Source organism: Raphanus sativus, chromosome 4, assembly GCF_000801105.2.
Source record: "Raphanus sativus cultivar WK10039 chromosome 4, ASM80110v3, whole genome shotgun sequence".
NCBI lineage: Eukaryota > Viridiplantae > Streptophyta > Magnoliopsida > Brassicales > Brassicaceae > Raphanus > Raphanus sativus.
In genome coordinates, this window is record NC_079514.1 from 31,112,102 (window position 1) to 31,128,136 (window position 16,035).

A 16,035-nucleotide genomic window follows, 5' to 3' on the forward strand; every position below is an offset into this window, starting at 1 on the left:
ATGGCTGATAGGAGCCAATAAGTTTTGGTTTCGTTAAAAGTTAATGAGTAGTTTCTATCCATTTTTCTAATCTTTTTCGCTTCTCCTCTAGGCTCTATGTCTACGTTCCAAACTCTTCCAATAATTGAACTGAATATGATTAAAACAGTGATCTGTATTTATGGATCAACAAGTTGATATGGCCGAGTTGGTCTAAGGCGCCAGATTAAGGTTCTGGTCCGAAAGGGCGTGGGTTCAAATCCCACTGTCAACATTCTCTTTATTTTTTTTTTTCGTTTTTTACATGCTGACGTGTACTCACCTTATCATCTACAGTTTTAGCATCATGGGACCCGCATGATTCGATGACGTGGAATTTTAGCGGTCACTAATCGAGTGAGACGAAACGATAAGGAGCCGAGGCAAAGAGGTTTAGTCAGTTATCTTCTTCATCCTCACAAAAAAAAACCCTAGCTTCTCTTAGCAATGGCGATTGCAACATCGATGAGTTTGAATCTAATCGGAGCATTCAAAGGCTTATCCCTCTCTTCAACCTCGTCCTTCCTCAGAGGCGATTTGATTCTAAACCCTAAAACCTCCTTCACTGTGACTCTCCCTTTGGAAAAACTCCAAGCTCCGATTCCATTGACGATTGAATCCGCGCACAAGAAAGGAGCTGGGAGTACTAAGAACGGTCGTGATTCTCCGGGACAAAGACTCGGCGTCAAGATTTACGGTGACCAAGTCGCTAAACCAGGGGCCATCATCGTTCGTCAACGTGGCACTAAGGTAACTCTAAGAACACTAAAGTTTACGACTTTATAAGATCTTACTGCAGATTATTCATGGGTTTTGGCTTGTGTGAAGGAATCAACTATCTTATTTTTAAGTAGATTGAATAATTGGAATGTTGTTCGAATATCTTATCTTATAGATTGTGCTTGTGTTTGAAGAGCAATGATGTTTTGTAATGCAGTTCCATGCTGGAAAGAACGTTGGGATTGGTAAAGATCATACCATCTTCTCTTTAATCGATGGACTTGTCAAGTTCGAGAAGTTTGGTCCTGACAGGAAGAAGGTGAAGTCATTTATGATCAATGATGATAAGGCTTTCTTAATCTTGTCGGGTTTCAAAAATGGGATTTTTTGTTTGTTTGCAGATTAGTGTGTACCCTAGAGAAGTTGTGCCAGAGAATCCCAACAGTTACAGAGCAAGAAAGAGGGAAGCTTTTAGAGTGCAAAGGGAGAAGAAGAAGGCCAGACGCGAGAACTACACTTACACACTTCCTACCCCTCAGCTTGTGCTTGCATCTGCTGCGATTGATGATGAGGAAACCAATCCCGATTGCTGAAAATCATATGTGAATCTGTCTTTGTCCTCTCGTTATGTTTAGTCTTTGTTTATGATCATTTTCCCTTTGCTAATTTACAAAGAGGCTGAAAGCAAGTGAGTTTCCCTTGAAATGTACGTGTATTGAATTGACAATATATAGTACAATATGGTTCAGAGATCTCAGAGGATCTTCACAGGAATATAGGAGAATATACAACTGAATATCTCAACTAATACATTGATAGTTATCTTATCTAATACCCTCCCGCAGTTGTAGCGTTGGATCCCGGACGCCTAAACTGGATCGGAAGTTGAAGAAGAGAGATGACGGTAGACCTTTTGTGAAGATATCAGCATATTGGAGAGAAGAAGGAATGTGTAAGACCCGCACTTGTCCCATTCTTACTTTCTCTCTGACGAAATGAATATCAATTTCTATATGCTTGGTTCTTTGGTGCTGAACAGGATTTGAAGAGAGGTACACGGCGCTGACATTATCACAATAGACCACAGTCGCTTGTTGTATAGGTATCCCCATCTCAAGAAGAAGATTGCGTAACCAGCAAGCTTCAGCAACAACATTAGCCACACCCTTGTATTCAGCCTCTGCACTCGATCTTGATACTGTGGGCTGACGTTTAGCGGACCAGGAGACAAGGTTATCACCAATGTAGAGACAGAAACCTGAGGTCGAACATCTCGTAGTAGGACATCCTGCCCAATCAGCGTCAGTATATGCTGTTAACTTCATAGATTGTTGCTTTAGGAGTTGCAGACCCATCTTCTTGGTGCCTTGTAAGTAGCGTACAATTCTCTTCAGTGCAAGCAAGTGACCTTCTCGAGGATCATGCATAAACAGGCATATTTGTTGAACTGCATAAGAGATGTCGGGCCTGGTGAAGGTTAAGTACTGGAGTGCTCCTGCAAGACTTCGATACTCGGTGGGATTGTTAACTGGCTTGCCTTCTTCTGCCGCAAGCTTCGATTTCATGTCCACTGGAGTTGCACACGGTTTGCAATCCTTCATGCCTGCACGCTCGATGATCTCTTCAGCATATCGAGTCTGAGAAAGAAAGAGTCCTTTGTCATTGAACTTTGCTGATACTCCTAGGAATGAGCTGACACGACCTAGGTCTTTCATAGGGAATTCCGAACGTAAGACTTGTATAATAGTATCTCTCAAGCTTGTTGTTGACGCTGTGACAATGATATCATCGACGTATAGAATGAGATATGCCATTAGTCCAGCTTTCCTGTAAACAAACAAACTTGTATCCATAGTAGATTGAATAAATCCATTGTTAGTAATGAATTTGACAAATCTTGCATTCCACGCCCTTGGGGCTTGTTTCAGACCGTAGATGGAACGTTTAAGTTTGCACACATGGTTCGGTTTTGAGGCGTCTACAAACCCTGGTGGCTGGAACATGTAGACATCTTCTTCCAGCTTGCCGTGTAGGAAGGCATTCTGTACATCTAGCTGATGGATGGACCAGTCTTTGGCGAGAGCCGTGTGTAGGACGGTGCGTATTGTTGCCGGTTTCACCACTGGGCTGTAAGTCTCGTCGAAGTCAACACCTTGCGTTTGAGACTTCCCATTTGCGACCAAGCGAGATTTGTGACACTGAAAATTGCCCTCTGCATCATACTTGTGCTTTTGAAGCCACATACAACGCACTATATTAGTATTAGGAGGACGCGGAACAAGATCAAAAGTCTCACTTTTAACAATAGCATCGTACTCAACTTGCATAGAAGGATTCCAATTAGGATCTTTTAAGGCCTCAATATAGCTTTTTGGAAGAGGAGAAACAGAGTTTGCTAGAAGGGAAAAGATTTGTTTAGGCTTAGAAATACCATGCTTGGATCGAGTTGTCATGGTGTGCCTTGGAGCCTCAATTACCGCGGGTGCAGTGTGAGTTGGCGCATCTGCAGAAGGGGGAGCTACTGGAGTCGGGTGGACAACTGTAGTGGGAGCTTCTAAGATGCTGCGAAACAGAGGAGAAGTGTCTGTTTCTTGTGAGAGGAACTCGTAGTCAGACTCTTTAGCCGGAGAAGAGTCTTTGTACGGGAACTGCGATTCATCAAAGTTTACATGTCTCGAGATAATGATTTTCTTTGTTGTGAGATCCATGCATCTGTACCCTCTGTAGTTGGTAGGATAACCAAGAAAGAGACATTTGGATGATCTAGGGGAAAGCTTTTTGAGATGAGAGTGATTAAGGTTAGGATAACACAAACATCCAAATGTTTTCAAATGAGAATAAGAAACTGGCTTTTTGAAAAGAACAGAGAAGGGAACCTTGTTCTGAATCGCTTTGGATGGGAGGAGATTTATTATATGGACAGCCGTGTGTAAGGCCTCTACCCAGAAAGAAGAAGGTAGACGAGCCTGAAAGAGGAGGCTACGCATGGCGTTGTTGATGGTACTTATCATCCTCTCCGATTTTCCGTTTTGTTGGGAAGTGTAAGGACAAGAAAAACGGAAGGTCATACCCTCTTCTGCGAAGTGCCTTTGAAACTGAGTGTTGTTGTACTCACCTCCATTGTCACTTTGAAGCGATTTGATGTTCCTGCCAAACTGAGTTTTCACGTAGTTTGAGAAATGCAAGAACTTTGAAAATGTTTCACTTTTGTAACGCAAAGGGTATACCCAAAGAAAATGAGAATAGTGGTCAAGAAAGAGAAGGTAATATTTGATACCACTTATACTCGATACCGGCGATGTCCATATGTCTGAGTGGATAATATCAAAAGGGTTCTCAACTGTTGTCTTTGAAAGATGAAAAGGAAGCTTTATTTGTTTTCCAAACTGACAAGAGGAACAAAGATGAGACGTGTCTCTTTTATTACAAGATAAAGCATTTGAAGACAAAAGAAAGTTCAACGTTTGGTCGCTGGGATGAGCCAGCCGGTTGTGCCAATCTGTTGAAGTTATTGTAGATAAAGCCAAATGAGAAGAAGCATTTTTAGTGGAGGACTGGAATGGATACAAGTCTCCTGTGCTATCATTGCGGATAATCGTTTTCTTCGTATGAAGATCCTTCACAGAAAAACCGAAAGGATCAAACTCAACAGAAACAGAATTATCTTTAGTGAAACGACGAACAGAGACTAAGTTTTTGATAATAGAAGGGGTAACCAAGACAGTATTGAGAGAAAGAGGACGAGTTTTGGTGGGAAAGACCATTGATCCAGAGAGACTTATTGGAATCTTACCTCCATTTGCAACAGTTACAGTTTTTCCGATGCTATTTTTAAAAACGGACTTAAGATTACCTGCCGAGTTTGCTAGATGAGCAGTAGCACCCGAATCCATATACCACTGGTTGTCTGATGGATCAAAGAGTGTCATGGTGTTGAATGCTGCTGCGAAATCTGTAGTTGGTGTCTGGTTGTTAGGCTGTTGATTCTGCTGGTTGCGTGGAGGTCGCGGACCAAGAAGTCCCTGTTGCTGAGCAGGAACGGTAGGCATCTGTGTCCAAGGATTGAATTGTTGATTTGGCCACATTTGAAAGCCTCCAGTCCAGTAAGGTGCGTTCCATTGATTGAATTGTGGCCTCGGCTGATTGAACTGATTGCGTCCCCTGCCACGATAGCCTCCTCTGCCTCTTCCTCTGTTTTGGTTGAAGCGTGGAGGTTGTTTCTGTGGCTTGGGATCAGCAGCAGAGTCTGTAGCAATGAGAACTTTTGCAGAAGAAGATGAGTTCTCGTTCGACGGAGTGGGTTTCTTGCCTTTGCCAAGACGATCTTCCTCTAGGAGCAGCATGGAGCGAGCCTCTTCAAATGTAGGGAATGGCTGGCGGTGCATGATGACATTTATAATGTTATCATATTTGTCATTTAGACCATTAAGCAGATAGGTAACCAGCGTTCTCTCAGAGATGGGTGCATCCACATTTGCAAGTAAATCCGCAATAGACTTTAACTCATGACAATACTCATGAACCTTAAGATCGCCAATCTCTTTGGTTCGGAGCTTGTTATCAAGTTGGATCGCTCTTGCCTCCTTGTTGTCCCGGAAAAAATTCTCCAATCTGAGCCAAATCTCTCTGGACGTACCGCCTGTCTTGAACGTAGCCTTGAACAAGTTTTTGGAGAGAGTACCATAGATCCAAAGCTTGACCAGTCCATCTCGTTTCTTCCAAGCGTCATCGTTGTCACCAGTTGGAAGAAGCGTTCCATCAAGATGACCTGAGACGTCAAAGCTTTGACAGAGAGTAAGAAACAATTCGCGCCAAGCATCATAGTTGCTTTCATCGATGTCCAAAGGAAACGGAATGTGGTGTTTGATATTGGTAACACCATATGCGCGTTCTTGTTGTGGTGGTGGATTAGCCGCCATTAAAGAGGGAAGAAACGAGAAGGTAGAAAAGAAATGAAGAAGAAAGAAAGAGAGAGATTGAATTCGCAGAGAGAAGCGATTAAATGGTTGAGGATCTTGATCGCTCTGATACCATGAAAGCAAGTGAGTTTCCCTTGAAATGTACGTGTATTGAATTGACAATATATAGTACAATATGGTTCAGAGATCTCAGAGGATCTTCACAGGAATATAGGAGAATATACAACTGAATATCTCAACTAATACATTGATAGTTATCTTATCTAATAGAGGCTTTGTTTCAATGGTCCAAGAGTTGTTGTATGTGTCCAACTCAAAACCTCGCTTTTGTCAAATTGAGTTCACGCCTTCGGATTTAATCCAACCCGAGAGTCACTACGAGTGTAATCTAATTGGTTATTGTTCATTAGCTAACACCAAACAGAGCCAGGTTTTAGTTTTAGACAATGCTGAGCTATTGATAAGATAAAAAAAGATGAGAGGTTGGTCTTTGGTGAATTAAGATTCCAAAACAAAACTGTACAAAATGAGCTGATAAATTTTTAATCTACAGTTCCCAAAGCCGCTAATGGGGGCTGGGTTAAACCCAAATAGTTAGTACTCGTTATTTTTCACAAAGATACATATTCTATGAAAAAAAATTGTTTCAAAATATACATTTTTTATATTTTCAACTAGGACCGGCCCGCCCTACGGACGGGATGTAAGAAATGTTAATTGTATGTAAGGATTTTTTGAAACGAAAAAAACATATGATAACATACCAGAGCACTCTAAGAACGCTTGTGTCGTTGCAGGACACGCAAGTAAGATGAGATAATTTTTTTGGAGAGTTGACAGAAAGAAAAACAGTTCTTTAGAGTTTATTATGCACCTAGAGCAGGAAATTTAACACCAGCTTTTGTCCATCTTTGATTCTATTACGTATTTATCTATATTGTAGATGGTTATTTGTTTATATTTTATTTTCTTTTATATTTTTAAGGAATTTTTATGTTTTGATTATTTATTTAGTTTTTATCAATTATTAACTGTTAGCGGTTAGCAATTTCTCTATATGAAGAACATACAATATATCATTTCTTCATAAAACTCAAACGTCAATGTAAACATGATGTCTAAAATGTTTTGGCGTAAGTAAAATAATACAATCAATGGTAAAAAAGCTATATTGTCAAATCTTTTAAGTCCGTGAGAAGGTATTTCGTATTCAAGTTGTTCTTTAGTATTTTTATTATTTTGTTTTTATTTACTGTTAAATATTTTGAGACATGGTACTATTTTAATTATTATTTCTCTTTCTGTTGTGATTTTAAATTCTATGAAATATATCTAAAAATATTTTTGTTATTCTTCTTAGATCATAAATTTATGTAATCATTTAAAACTATTTTTTGTATATGGTTATACAATTTTAAAATGTTTATTGGATTATATATATATGGTTATACAATTTTAAAATGTTTATTGGTCTCAAACTATTGTATGAATTCCTTGGTACTTTTATTATTATAAATTGTATTATTTTAAAAATTATAAATAATGAAAAAGTGAATAGTTAAATCATTATAATAGACAATTATTTTATATATGGCAAACATAATGAAAGTGACTATTCACTGCAAAGCTATGGAAATCCTATAAATTGTTGATATAAGTTGCTTCTTTGCTGCTGTGGAAGACGTTAAAAACAGAGTTTTTGTCGGACGGACCACCAGTGGTTGTTTCAGCAAATGGTTCCTTCACATTTTTATCAACACCGACACTGATCTTGGTTGGGAGTGTGTTTATTCCTGGCATATCATTACCAGAGCCACCATTGTCATCCTGTAATCACAAACATACACATTGTCATCTCCATGGGTGGCAAAGAGGCTTGCATTTTAAGTATTGAGTAGCTTATTTCCACAACTAAATCTGGGATTGGTAGACGCTGACTGCAGCAATGCACGTATGGAACTTATGAAACACAGAAATCCTAGGAGAGACTATCAAAAGAGAGGTTACATCACCAATCAATTATCTGAGAAAATGTGACCAACTTCCAAATTAGCCAAAATGAAACCCAATACACAAACTATGTTGCATTGAACTAAACAGGATGATACTATAAAAATAACTATCAATAATTAAGATCAAAACTTGCCTTCAGAAGAATATACAAACCTTTCCGATCATGGCACCATTACGGAAATCCAGCTCAGCAGGTTCAATTTCCCAGTCATATTCCCAGTCATATTTCTTTGAAATTGGTGGTGGCACAGGCCTTGGTCCAAAGTGACTTCCGTTTTGACCTTGCGTACAGAATATAATCAGCCACGTTCGAAGATTAAGAGATTGACACACACATCAAACACGCGTCTCTTGGAATCTCTGAACACAAAGTACATCAAACAACAATGCATTTAAACAGATTCCTGCAGAAAGAGAAGAAAGTTTTTAAATTTTGCATTGATCTTTTCATAAACAATAACAATCAATGCAAGATAACAAAGAAACTCAAAACTCACATACCACGTTCTTGCCTTTCTTAACTTGACAGCCAACCGACCATATAGCCATTCTTCGTCATTATCAACCTCCACAAACAGCTCTCTTTTCGGAACAGTGAGTATCTGATCCAAATACTTTAGGTCCGGATGAGGCGGCTTTGGAGATGCTTCACCATTTTCTTTGACTTTTGCATTCAGTGTTGCAGCCACATGACTCAGTGAGTAAACAATGAGAAAATGATCGAACACAAATCTAAACAAAAACTGAAGAAACAAACTTAAATGATGTGTATCATCAAAGCCGTATATGGAATACATCGTTCCGGCGGCAAGCCTCTTCCGGAATTTCGAAAGCCGGTGAGCATTGATGGTGGCTTGCACCAATGTCGACTGAGAACAGAAAAGTGTTAACTCTTCATCTGTAAACAAAATAAACTCGCCGGAAATTGATCAAACTCAGATCTAAAAAGAAATAGAAGAAAGAACTTACATTGACGTCCACCAGGAGCATGCCACCACGTTTGACGTTTCTCGCCTTCCAGAACCGCAGCAGCCTTGCCTCGACCGCGGAGGAGCAACTGCCGGACTTCAAGTCGAAGAAAAAAACCCTAGAATTAGCCATTACAACATGATTCAGTTTATCGCAAGAGATTGAAACAGAGGATGAGTTCGTGATGAGAAGGACTCACATATTTATACAGATGAGACACCGCCAATAAGCAACAAACGACGCATTGAATACATCATAGTGGGTGATTGAATTGTCTGGATTAAAGACGAAGTTACATCTCGGCCGTTTCAGCAAGTGAAAGGTAGCGCAGAGGTCGTGGCCGCCGTAGAAAGGAAGAGACAGTTTTCAGAGCGTTGTTCGATCAGTTGGGGTTAGAGAACGATTCCCACGTTCCCGGGCCAGACACGGTGACCAAATGCAGAGCCCATTACGCAATAACCAGACGAAGCCCAACACGATTTGTGTTTAATGTAATCTATTAAATGAAACGGCAAGAATTGGTGCGTTTGGACGCGTGGCGGCACCACAGAAAATGACTTTCCAGACTGGCGATGACGTGGCTTCATGGGAGAGAAGCAACATCTTTTTATATAGATAGACTAGGGAAAACCCGCCCTACGGGCGGACAAGTGAAATTTTTTTTGTAAAATATTTTGTTTACTCTAAAATTGAAAGTAATATTATATTTAGTTTAATCTAAAACAGAATAATAAGTTTGTTTTGTTCTCAAAATAATAAGCTTGTTTAATAGAAATAAATTCTGATGCAAATATCATTATTTTACATTTTCTCAATGTTTATTCTACTTTATTATATATATTCAGTAAATAAAATACATTAATTGATTTAACATCGTAGCTGAAATCAAACTTATAAATTATGAATTATTTCTACAATTTATACTTTTGTTTTTGAATATACTTTAGTTTCTCTTTTACATATTCTTTTAAACATATTGATTTAGTTAATACCAAAAACAAACTAATCGTGGTGCACCCCTTAAAAAGTTTCAAAAAAAAAAAACTAATCACGATAAAATGTCACAGTAATATTTGATGTTGGGAATGTCAGGAATGGGTTTGGACAATATATGTATTTAGAGTATTAGATTACTGTTGCCATTCTGCTTCCACCATTACCAAAGCTGGACTAATTGTTGAAAGTACTAATGTATGGACATTTAGATACTCCCTTTCAGTTTCATCTTAGCACTGTCAGGCATTGATGAATCTGTCTATATAGAGAGAAAGACCCCATGATCAAATCGTAAATTGATGTACGTCTGCTGATTCAGGGATGATAGATATGTTAATTCTTGAGAGGTCCAGTGTTTGGAAATGCATAGTTTATACATAACACATCTTGTAAAGAGATGATAGCAATATTCTCAATATATTCTTTGTACACGTCTTTGTTTGAAATATATTTGGTATTTGGGTGATCTATTTTTAATCTCTAGATATGGGAAATATGTGCTGAGAATTGTCTTGTGGAAAAAATTGCAAACATGAGAAGAGTTTTAAATAAAACCAAAAAACTTCACTGATCATAAGCACTATTCAAATAGCAAATACTGCTTCCAGATATGGTCAATATATCGTGGTAGTTTGGAACGTAATTTTTATTTGGGTGATCTTTTTTTTATATTAAAGATATGCAGAGAATATAAACTGAAATTTGGAGAGCAAGGAACATGTGATAAATATCTTTATATTAGTTCAAACTGAATCAGAACTTTTGAAGACTGTCTGGAAAAACATAGCAAACTGCAGAAGGAAACAAAAATGGTGCCTTGGCATTATTCAAATAGCAAATATTGCGTCCAAGTGCTTCATGATCTTCACCTATACAATTCAGGCCTTCTTGACAACCTTGGAAGATGACGGTGCTGCTGTTCCTATAGTTGGTGATTCCTCACGATCATTACCACCAACATCAGCCTTAGTAGGCCCTGATACGTTCCAGGCATCTCAATCATCATCATTGCCCTCCTGCTAAAACCGAAACACATCATTATTTCATACTACGTAGAAAACATAATGAAATATAAAATGAAACTAACAATGGCAAAAAAGTCTGGTAGTGACAGACTTAAGACAAACATGTGGAAAATACAAATCAAATATAATAAAAAAGATGGAAAGGCATCAGAGGTCATACCTGAAGATGCCTGATTAGTGGCATTCTCTTGCTCTGCCTCTTGGTTCTCCAAATTGGTTCCAAGGATCTAACTCCGACCATCATTTCTTGAATTTCGACTAAGGTAAAGTGATCAAGTTGTTTTACATACGAAGCCTTCTCAAACATGTCCTCAGTGATCTCATAAGAAGCACTATTCTCAGCATCGAAATACCCAGGAATTCTTGCAAGGAACTGCTCATCATCGCTGTCCATGTCATTCAAAACACGTGAAGGATTCAATGCCATATTAAAATCAGTTTCAGTCTGCCGGTAATATTTATAAGAACTGTAAATAAACCCAGTTTCTGAAATCAACAAAGGGAACTGAAACTATCTACGAAAGAGTGAAATAAATATTTTGACTGAAAATTTATAATTTTCTTTAGATTTTTTATGCCTGAATCTGTTTTAAATTAAGATGATAATGAGTTTAAAGAAAGGAACAACCTTAGCGTTAAAGAGAAGCATATCACAGTCACACACATCGACTCGCCACCACCTTTAAAGTTTCTGGCTTCACAGAATCTAATCAGCCGCACCTCCACCATGGAAGAACAACGACCAAATCAGAAATAAAGAGGGATGAGGTAGCCATTGTACTGAAAATAATCTTTCTCTTGGATTAGGGATGATGCTAAGGGGATGAAGCTGTACCTTTTTATAGGTGAGAATTCTCACTGCCACGAAGAAGGTTAAGACGATTTAAGACGATTTAAGACGATTAAAGCTCAACGCTCACCGTTACGGAAGCTGTATCGTCTCGTCGCCGACCGAAGAGGAGAGGAGACGACGAATGAGCGAACCTCATCTGATTAGGGTCTCGTTCGACCGGTGTGCTAGATGGGCCGTGAAGATATAAGCGATGCGAAGCCCAAATGAAATCCGGACAGAACACGCACGCCCAGCAAGCTGCGTTTCATTAATCCCCGACATGTGTCACGCTCTGGACGCACGAGTTTCCAGGCTGGAATCCGAGGTGACATCACCAGGAGGGAGGTAACTCAACTTTATATAAATAAAATAGATATCCTTTTTATCCTAATAATAATTAATTGTAAACTTCAAGAATATTAATTGTATTTACTGAATTTTTATTGGTTTAGAATCATAAAAAATAAATAATTACAAAATTATGCATTTAACTTAAATTTAATATATTTTATTAATCTATGTAAAAAGGCTAAAACATGTAACATTTTGAAAAGGAGTGTATCATTTTTAGTAATGTCACTTGCTATGGATTCAACGAGGGTGTAATTGATTTCCCAACATGGAACTGTAACAATACAGCTTCTACATACATCAAGAAGGCCTTCTTAGACCAAACTGACTGGTTTTTTAAGCCCAAAGGTTTGGCATATTTTACTTAATGCCCTTACTATGAATTCATTGCACTTAATATCATATAAATTTTGTTTATTTGATAGGAGTTGTAAAATTAAGATATCATTTTATTTTTGAATTGAAAGCAAAACTTATTCAAACCCAAAAAAATAATTTTTGTATAGCAAGTGTAGCCTTTTACTTCAAGTTGTTCGATCAACTTTATTTATCTTATCCATTTTTATTCTAGCATATGGATCATTTGTGTTATCCTTAAGAGTTAAGCCATGTTTCCACAGCTTAAGCTCAATTCACTCGGAATTTTCTCACAAATACACAGATATGGCCACATATAATGAATAATACTAAAGCAAAATTGGTAATAACTTTTCTCTTTAGATCAGTAATTAAAAAGAAGGAACAAAGAAAGAAGTAAGACAAGTCATAAAACAAAGCTCCACTACTAAACCCATCTAGCACAAACAGAGGCTAGCACAAAGTGTAATATTTTGAGCTTAAGCTAAGCATAAACATGGACGTTGAGAACGACTAGGAAGAGGATGAGAAAGAGACCGTAAAGAACGGTGTGGACGAAAATAGAAGCTACCGTTGTCTTCATGTTCATGAAGCCCACCGGAGATTCTTTCCCAGGAAACTGCAGTATGAGCCCTGGCGATAGAAACGCAAATAGAGCAGAAGCAATCAACGGTGCTGCCCAGTCATGCATATCTTCTTACAACGACCAGAGCAAGAACAAAAGCAAGAGAAGTAAGAAGAGAGAGGCTTTAGAAAGTGAAAACTTGGTTGTGGAATAATTGAGAGAATGGGTAGTTTCAACGAGAAGAGAATGAGCATCCAATAAAGTCTCTATTTCTTTTTCATTTAAAGGAAGAGAGAGAGTTTGTGGAATTTTGCTTTAGTGGAGTTATCTTAAAACGTTTGTCTACAGAAAGAGCCAAGTAATACAATGAGATAAGTGCCTTAAACTTGTTGATTTTCACGAGTTGTATAACTTAGTAACGGAAAAAAAAAAAAGACAAGACAAACTCACATGCATGATATTTAAATCGCAGAGAAACGATATTATCATTCTCTCACATTCAAGTTTTATGATATATTCACATGAACCGGGACCCTCTCTTGCGGTGATCAATAAATGTACACGCCAGTTTTTTTTTTTTTTTTTTTTTGAAACTAAATGTACACGCCAGTTTCTGAAATTATATTTGGAGGAGTTTCGTTATACATATGTGACATGTCATGTAATCTTGTTTTGTGAAACTTATTTGCGAGACAGAAAAACTAGATGAAATGTAATGTGTCTACCAGTTGCTAGTAATATGTTCCTTCTTTTTGGATTTGACATATATATTCTCTGAAAATTAGTAATAATTAATTTGATTGGCTTTTTTCATTTTAAAACAATTCCTAATATCGACATAACACAAAACGTGTAAAATTATTATATCTACTCCCATCTTAATCTTTTGTGCGTATATTAAATTAATCTATAACTCATGTTAGGCAAATTCCAAATCAGTATAACGTTCTCAAAAAAAGCAAATACCAAATCAGTATAACTTTTCATTATGTCGAACAAAATAAATCTTCTTTTCTTAGTGCATGGAGTACGCGTTTACACTTGGAGATGTCCCTACAGCATCCTGCACATTACACCAGGTCGCATTCTTACTAATCTCTATAAGACCATGATGATCCATAGAGTCTATTAGGATGAAATTCTTAGTAATATAAGATAAATTCTCCTAGTTTTTAATTAAAAAAAAACTAAGAAACCGTCTTTTAAATAAAAAATGTAAAAGATGTATTTTAGTCGAAAAATGTCATCTAAAAACTCCAAACGGGCCTCTCCTATTAATCATGCTCTAAGAATCTCACCATATTTTTTTTATAAATTCAGATTATAATTTACGGGCTCAACATTATCATGAGCCTTTATACAAAAAAAAATATTTCTGAAAGAAATTAACAAAATTATTTTGCTCCAACTTAGATATTATATATGATTATATTTTATAAAATTATTTAAATTTAAATCTAATACATAATATATTTTAACAAAAGAAAGAAAATTAAAAAAATAAAAAAATAAATAAATAGACTCTTGAGCAAACGCACTGACCAACCACCCACATATATAGTAAGCTGACCCTCGTTATGGGTCAGCCTTATTAATTTTACAGTAAGCTGTTTCGTTTTACATCTTTTGTTTTTTTTTTTGATAATCCGGGGTTCTTCACTTACGTGAGTCATTTTCCCTTGTCTGGTCAGACAGCGGTTCACTTCACCCGAAAAAATTTTACCTGGACTGGGGACAAAACCCAACACCCAGTACCGCATTTAATGACATGGATGGACAGTTCATCTCCGGCTAGCGTCGAACCCGAAAACATAACAATTAGCCCCCAAAACTCTAACCAGTAGAGGTACCTCATCCCGTCTACATCTTCTGTTTTCTTCTTACAAATCTTATATTTCTTCACCTTTCTTTACACCATTACCTTTTAATTTTCAAGTTAAAAAAAATAGGAAACATAATCTTTTACGAAATTTTGAAAATTTCTGTAAGTAAAAAAAACCTTCTCCCTCCAGAGCACAATGAAAATGAGATCTACGTTTTTATCGCACATATTCGAGACTATTGTATGAATTTTCGCAAATTTGAAAAAAAAAAAGAAAAAAACTAAAAAGAAAAGAAAAATAATCAGCACTTGCACTTTACTTCTTTTTTTTTCCCTCAATGATTTTATAATAAAAATACGGGCCAAGCCCAACATTCAGCCGAAGCCCAATACAAAGATCTATGGCTTAAAGCCCAAAATACAACAGTCCACCGAAAGATTTTAAACAGGTCCGCGACCCAAACCCAAAGACCAAACTGACAGAGCGTCTGGCGTGTCGAGGAGACTAAACACGTGGAGCTCTCCGCTCTGATCCTGCGACACGCGTCGCAATCCGCCTCAACTCGATCACCTCCGTCTCTAACTCGCCGGAACTTGACCAGCTCGCCATCCCTTTCATCGGAGCTCTGAAACAAACAAGCCTCCGACGATACCAAACCGTTCTTCACCGCGTTGTCTTCACGCCAGAAAGATTCCATCGAGACATCGAGATCTCTCCGACTTTGAACCACTTCACATCCAGGACAAGCGAACCAAGAACCCAAACATACTTCCCTCGCACATCGTCTCCGTCACCGGAGATCCTCATCGTCTACCGGACAACCAAACACAATAACTCAAACACCCATCTTTCCGATAACCACACCAAAACTAAAGCACAGATCGGACTAGTAACCTTACCCAAAAATCCCGGGTTCTTTAACGGAAGCGCGGAGCTATAAAAGCCTCCACGCTCCGTGACCAAAACCGGCGAAGGCGGAAGTTGAGGAAACTCCCCTTCCCGGGAACTGAAACGGCGACGGTGGATCTGAAACAAACCTCCACCTCCCGCAAAGACCGGCGACGACAGATCAAAATTAGCCTCCATCTCCCGGGACACAACAACTGAGTCTACAGACTGCTCCCTCTCCCTCAGATACCTCCACTTGGACAGCGTCGTTGCTCCAAACTTCTAGCCACCAAGTATGGTGATTGCGAAACCAGAGCTCGGACAAGGCGGTCAGTGACGGAACGGCGAAGAAGGAGTGAAGAAGAAACGAGACAACCGGAAAAGAAGGGCTCCGGCGACGGCACGGACGCTCACGCGCCGTCCGTACGCTGGACCCAAAACTGGATCTGCTTTCTCTTTCTAAACCTCTGCTCTCTCTCTCTCTCTTCCTACTTTGTTTTGTGTTTCTCCTTTGATACTTGCACTTTACTTCTAGTCTTGTCTTTTTGACTCTTTTCTC

At 38.3% G+C, this 16,035-nt stretch overlaps 1 protein-coding gene, 1 long non-coding RNA gene and 1 other non-coding gene across 6 annotated transcripts; 2 read left to right on the top strand and 1 right to left on the bottom strand.

The window, feature by feature from the left end:
• Positions 1-172: 172 nt before the first annotated feature.
• On the top strand, positions 173-253 carry TRNAL-AAG (transfer RNA leucine (anticodon AAG)). Its single transcript has one exon. It is a non-coding gene; the product is annotated as a tRNA-Leu (tRNA).
• A 142-nt stretch (positions 254-395) lies between these two features.
• LOC108848331 (50S ribosomal protein L27, chloroplastic) lies at positions 396-6,014 on the top strand. Of its 2 annotated transcripts, XR_001949048.2 has the most exons (4): positions 396-768; positions 956-1,057; positions 1,140-1,415; positions 5,930-6,014. XR_001949048.2 is itself a non-coding variant. In XM_018621662.2 (3 exons), exons 1-3 carry the CDS (start codon positions 466-468, stop codon positions 1,329-1,331), a joined length of 597 nt encoding a protein of 198 aa, XP_018477164.1. In that variant the 5' UTR covers positions 396-465; the 3' UTR covers positions 1,332-1,490. The 2 variants fall into 2 exon arrangements, 1 of the variants encoding a protein (XP_018477164.1); XM_018621662.2 differs by lacking the exon at positions 5,930-6,014 and having other exon boundaries at positions 1,140-1,490.
• A 4,340-nt stretch (positions 6,015-10,354) lies between these two features.
• LOC108849369 (uncharacterized) lies at positions 10,355-13,074 on the bottom strand. 3 transcript variants are annotated; one of them, XR_001949183.2, is made up of 4 exons: positions 11,496-11,900; positions 11,289-11,380; positions 10,821-11,046; positions 10,355-10,651 (listed from the first exon to the last, which is right to left on the bottom strand). It is a non-coding gene; the product is annotated as an uncharacterized LOC108849369 (long non-coding RNA). The 3 variants fall into 3 exon arrangements; XR_008945383.1 differs by having other exon boundaries at positions 10,355-10,654; positions 10,821-11,380; positions 11,496-13,074; XR_008945382.1 differs by having other exon boundaries at positions 10,821-11,380; positions 11,496-13,067.
• Positions 13,075-16,035: the final 2,961 nt, after the last annotated feature.

Excerpts from the sequence above, each read along its gene's own strand:
- LOC108848331 (XM_018621662.2), top strand. The coding sequence starts at position 466 with ATGGCGATTGCAACATCGATGAGTTTGAATCTAATCGGAGCATTCAAA. Across the intron at positions 769-955 it reads TTCGTCAACGTGGCACTAAG|TTCCATGCTGGAAAGAACGT; the intron begins GTAACTCTAAGA and ends TTTGTAATGCAG. Across the intron at positions 1,058-1,139 it reads TTGGTCCTGACAGGAAGAAG|ATTAGTGTGTACCCTAGAGA; the intron begins GTGAAGTCATTT and ends GTTTGTTTGCAG.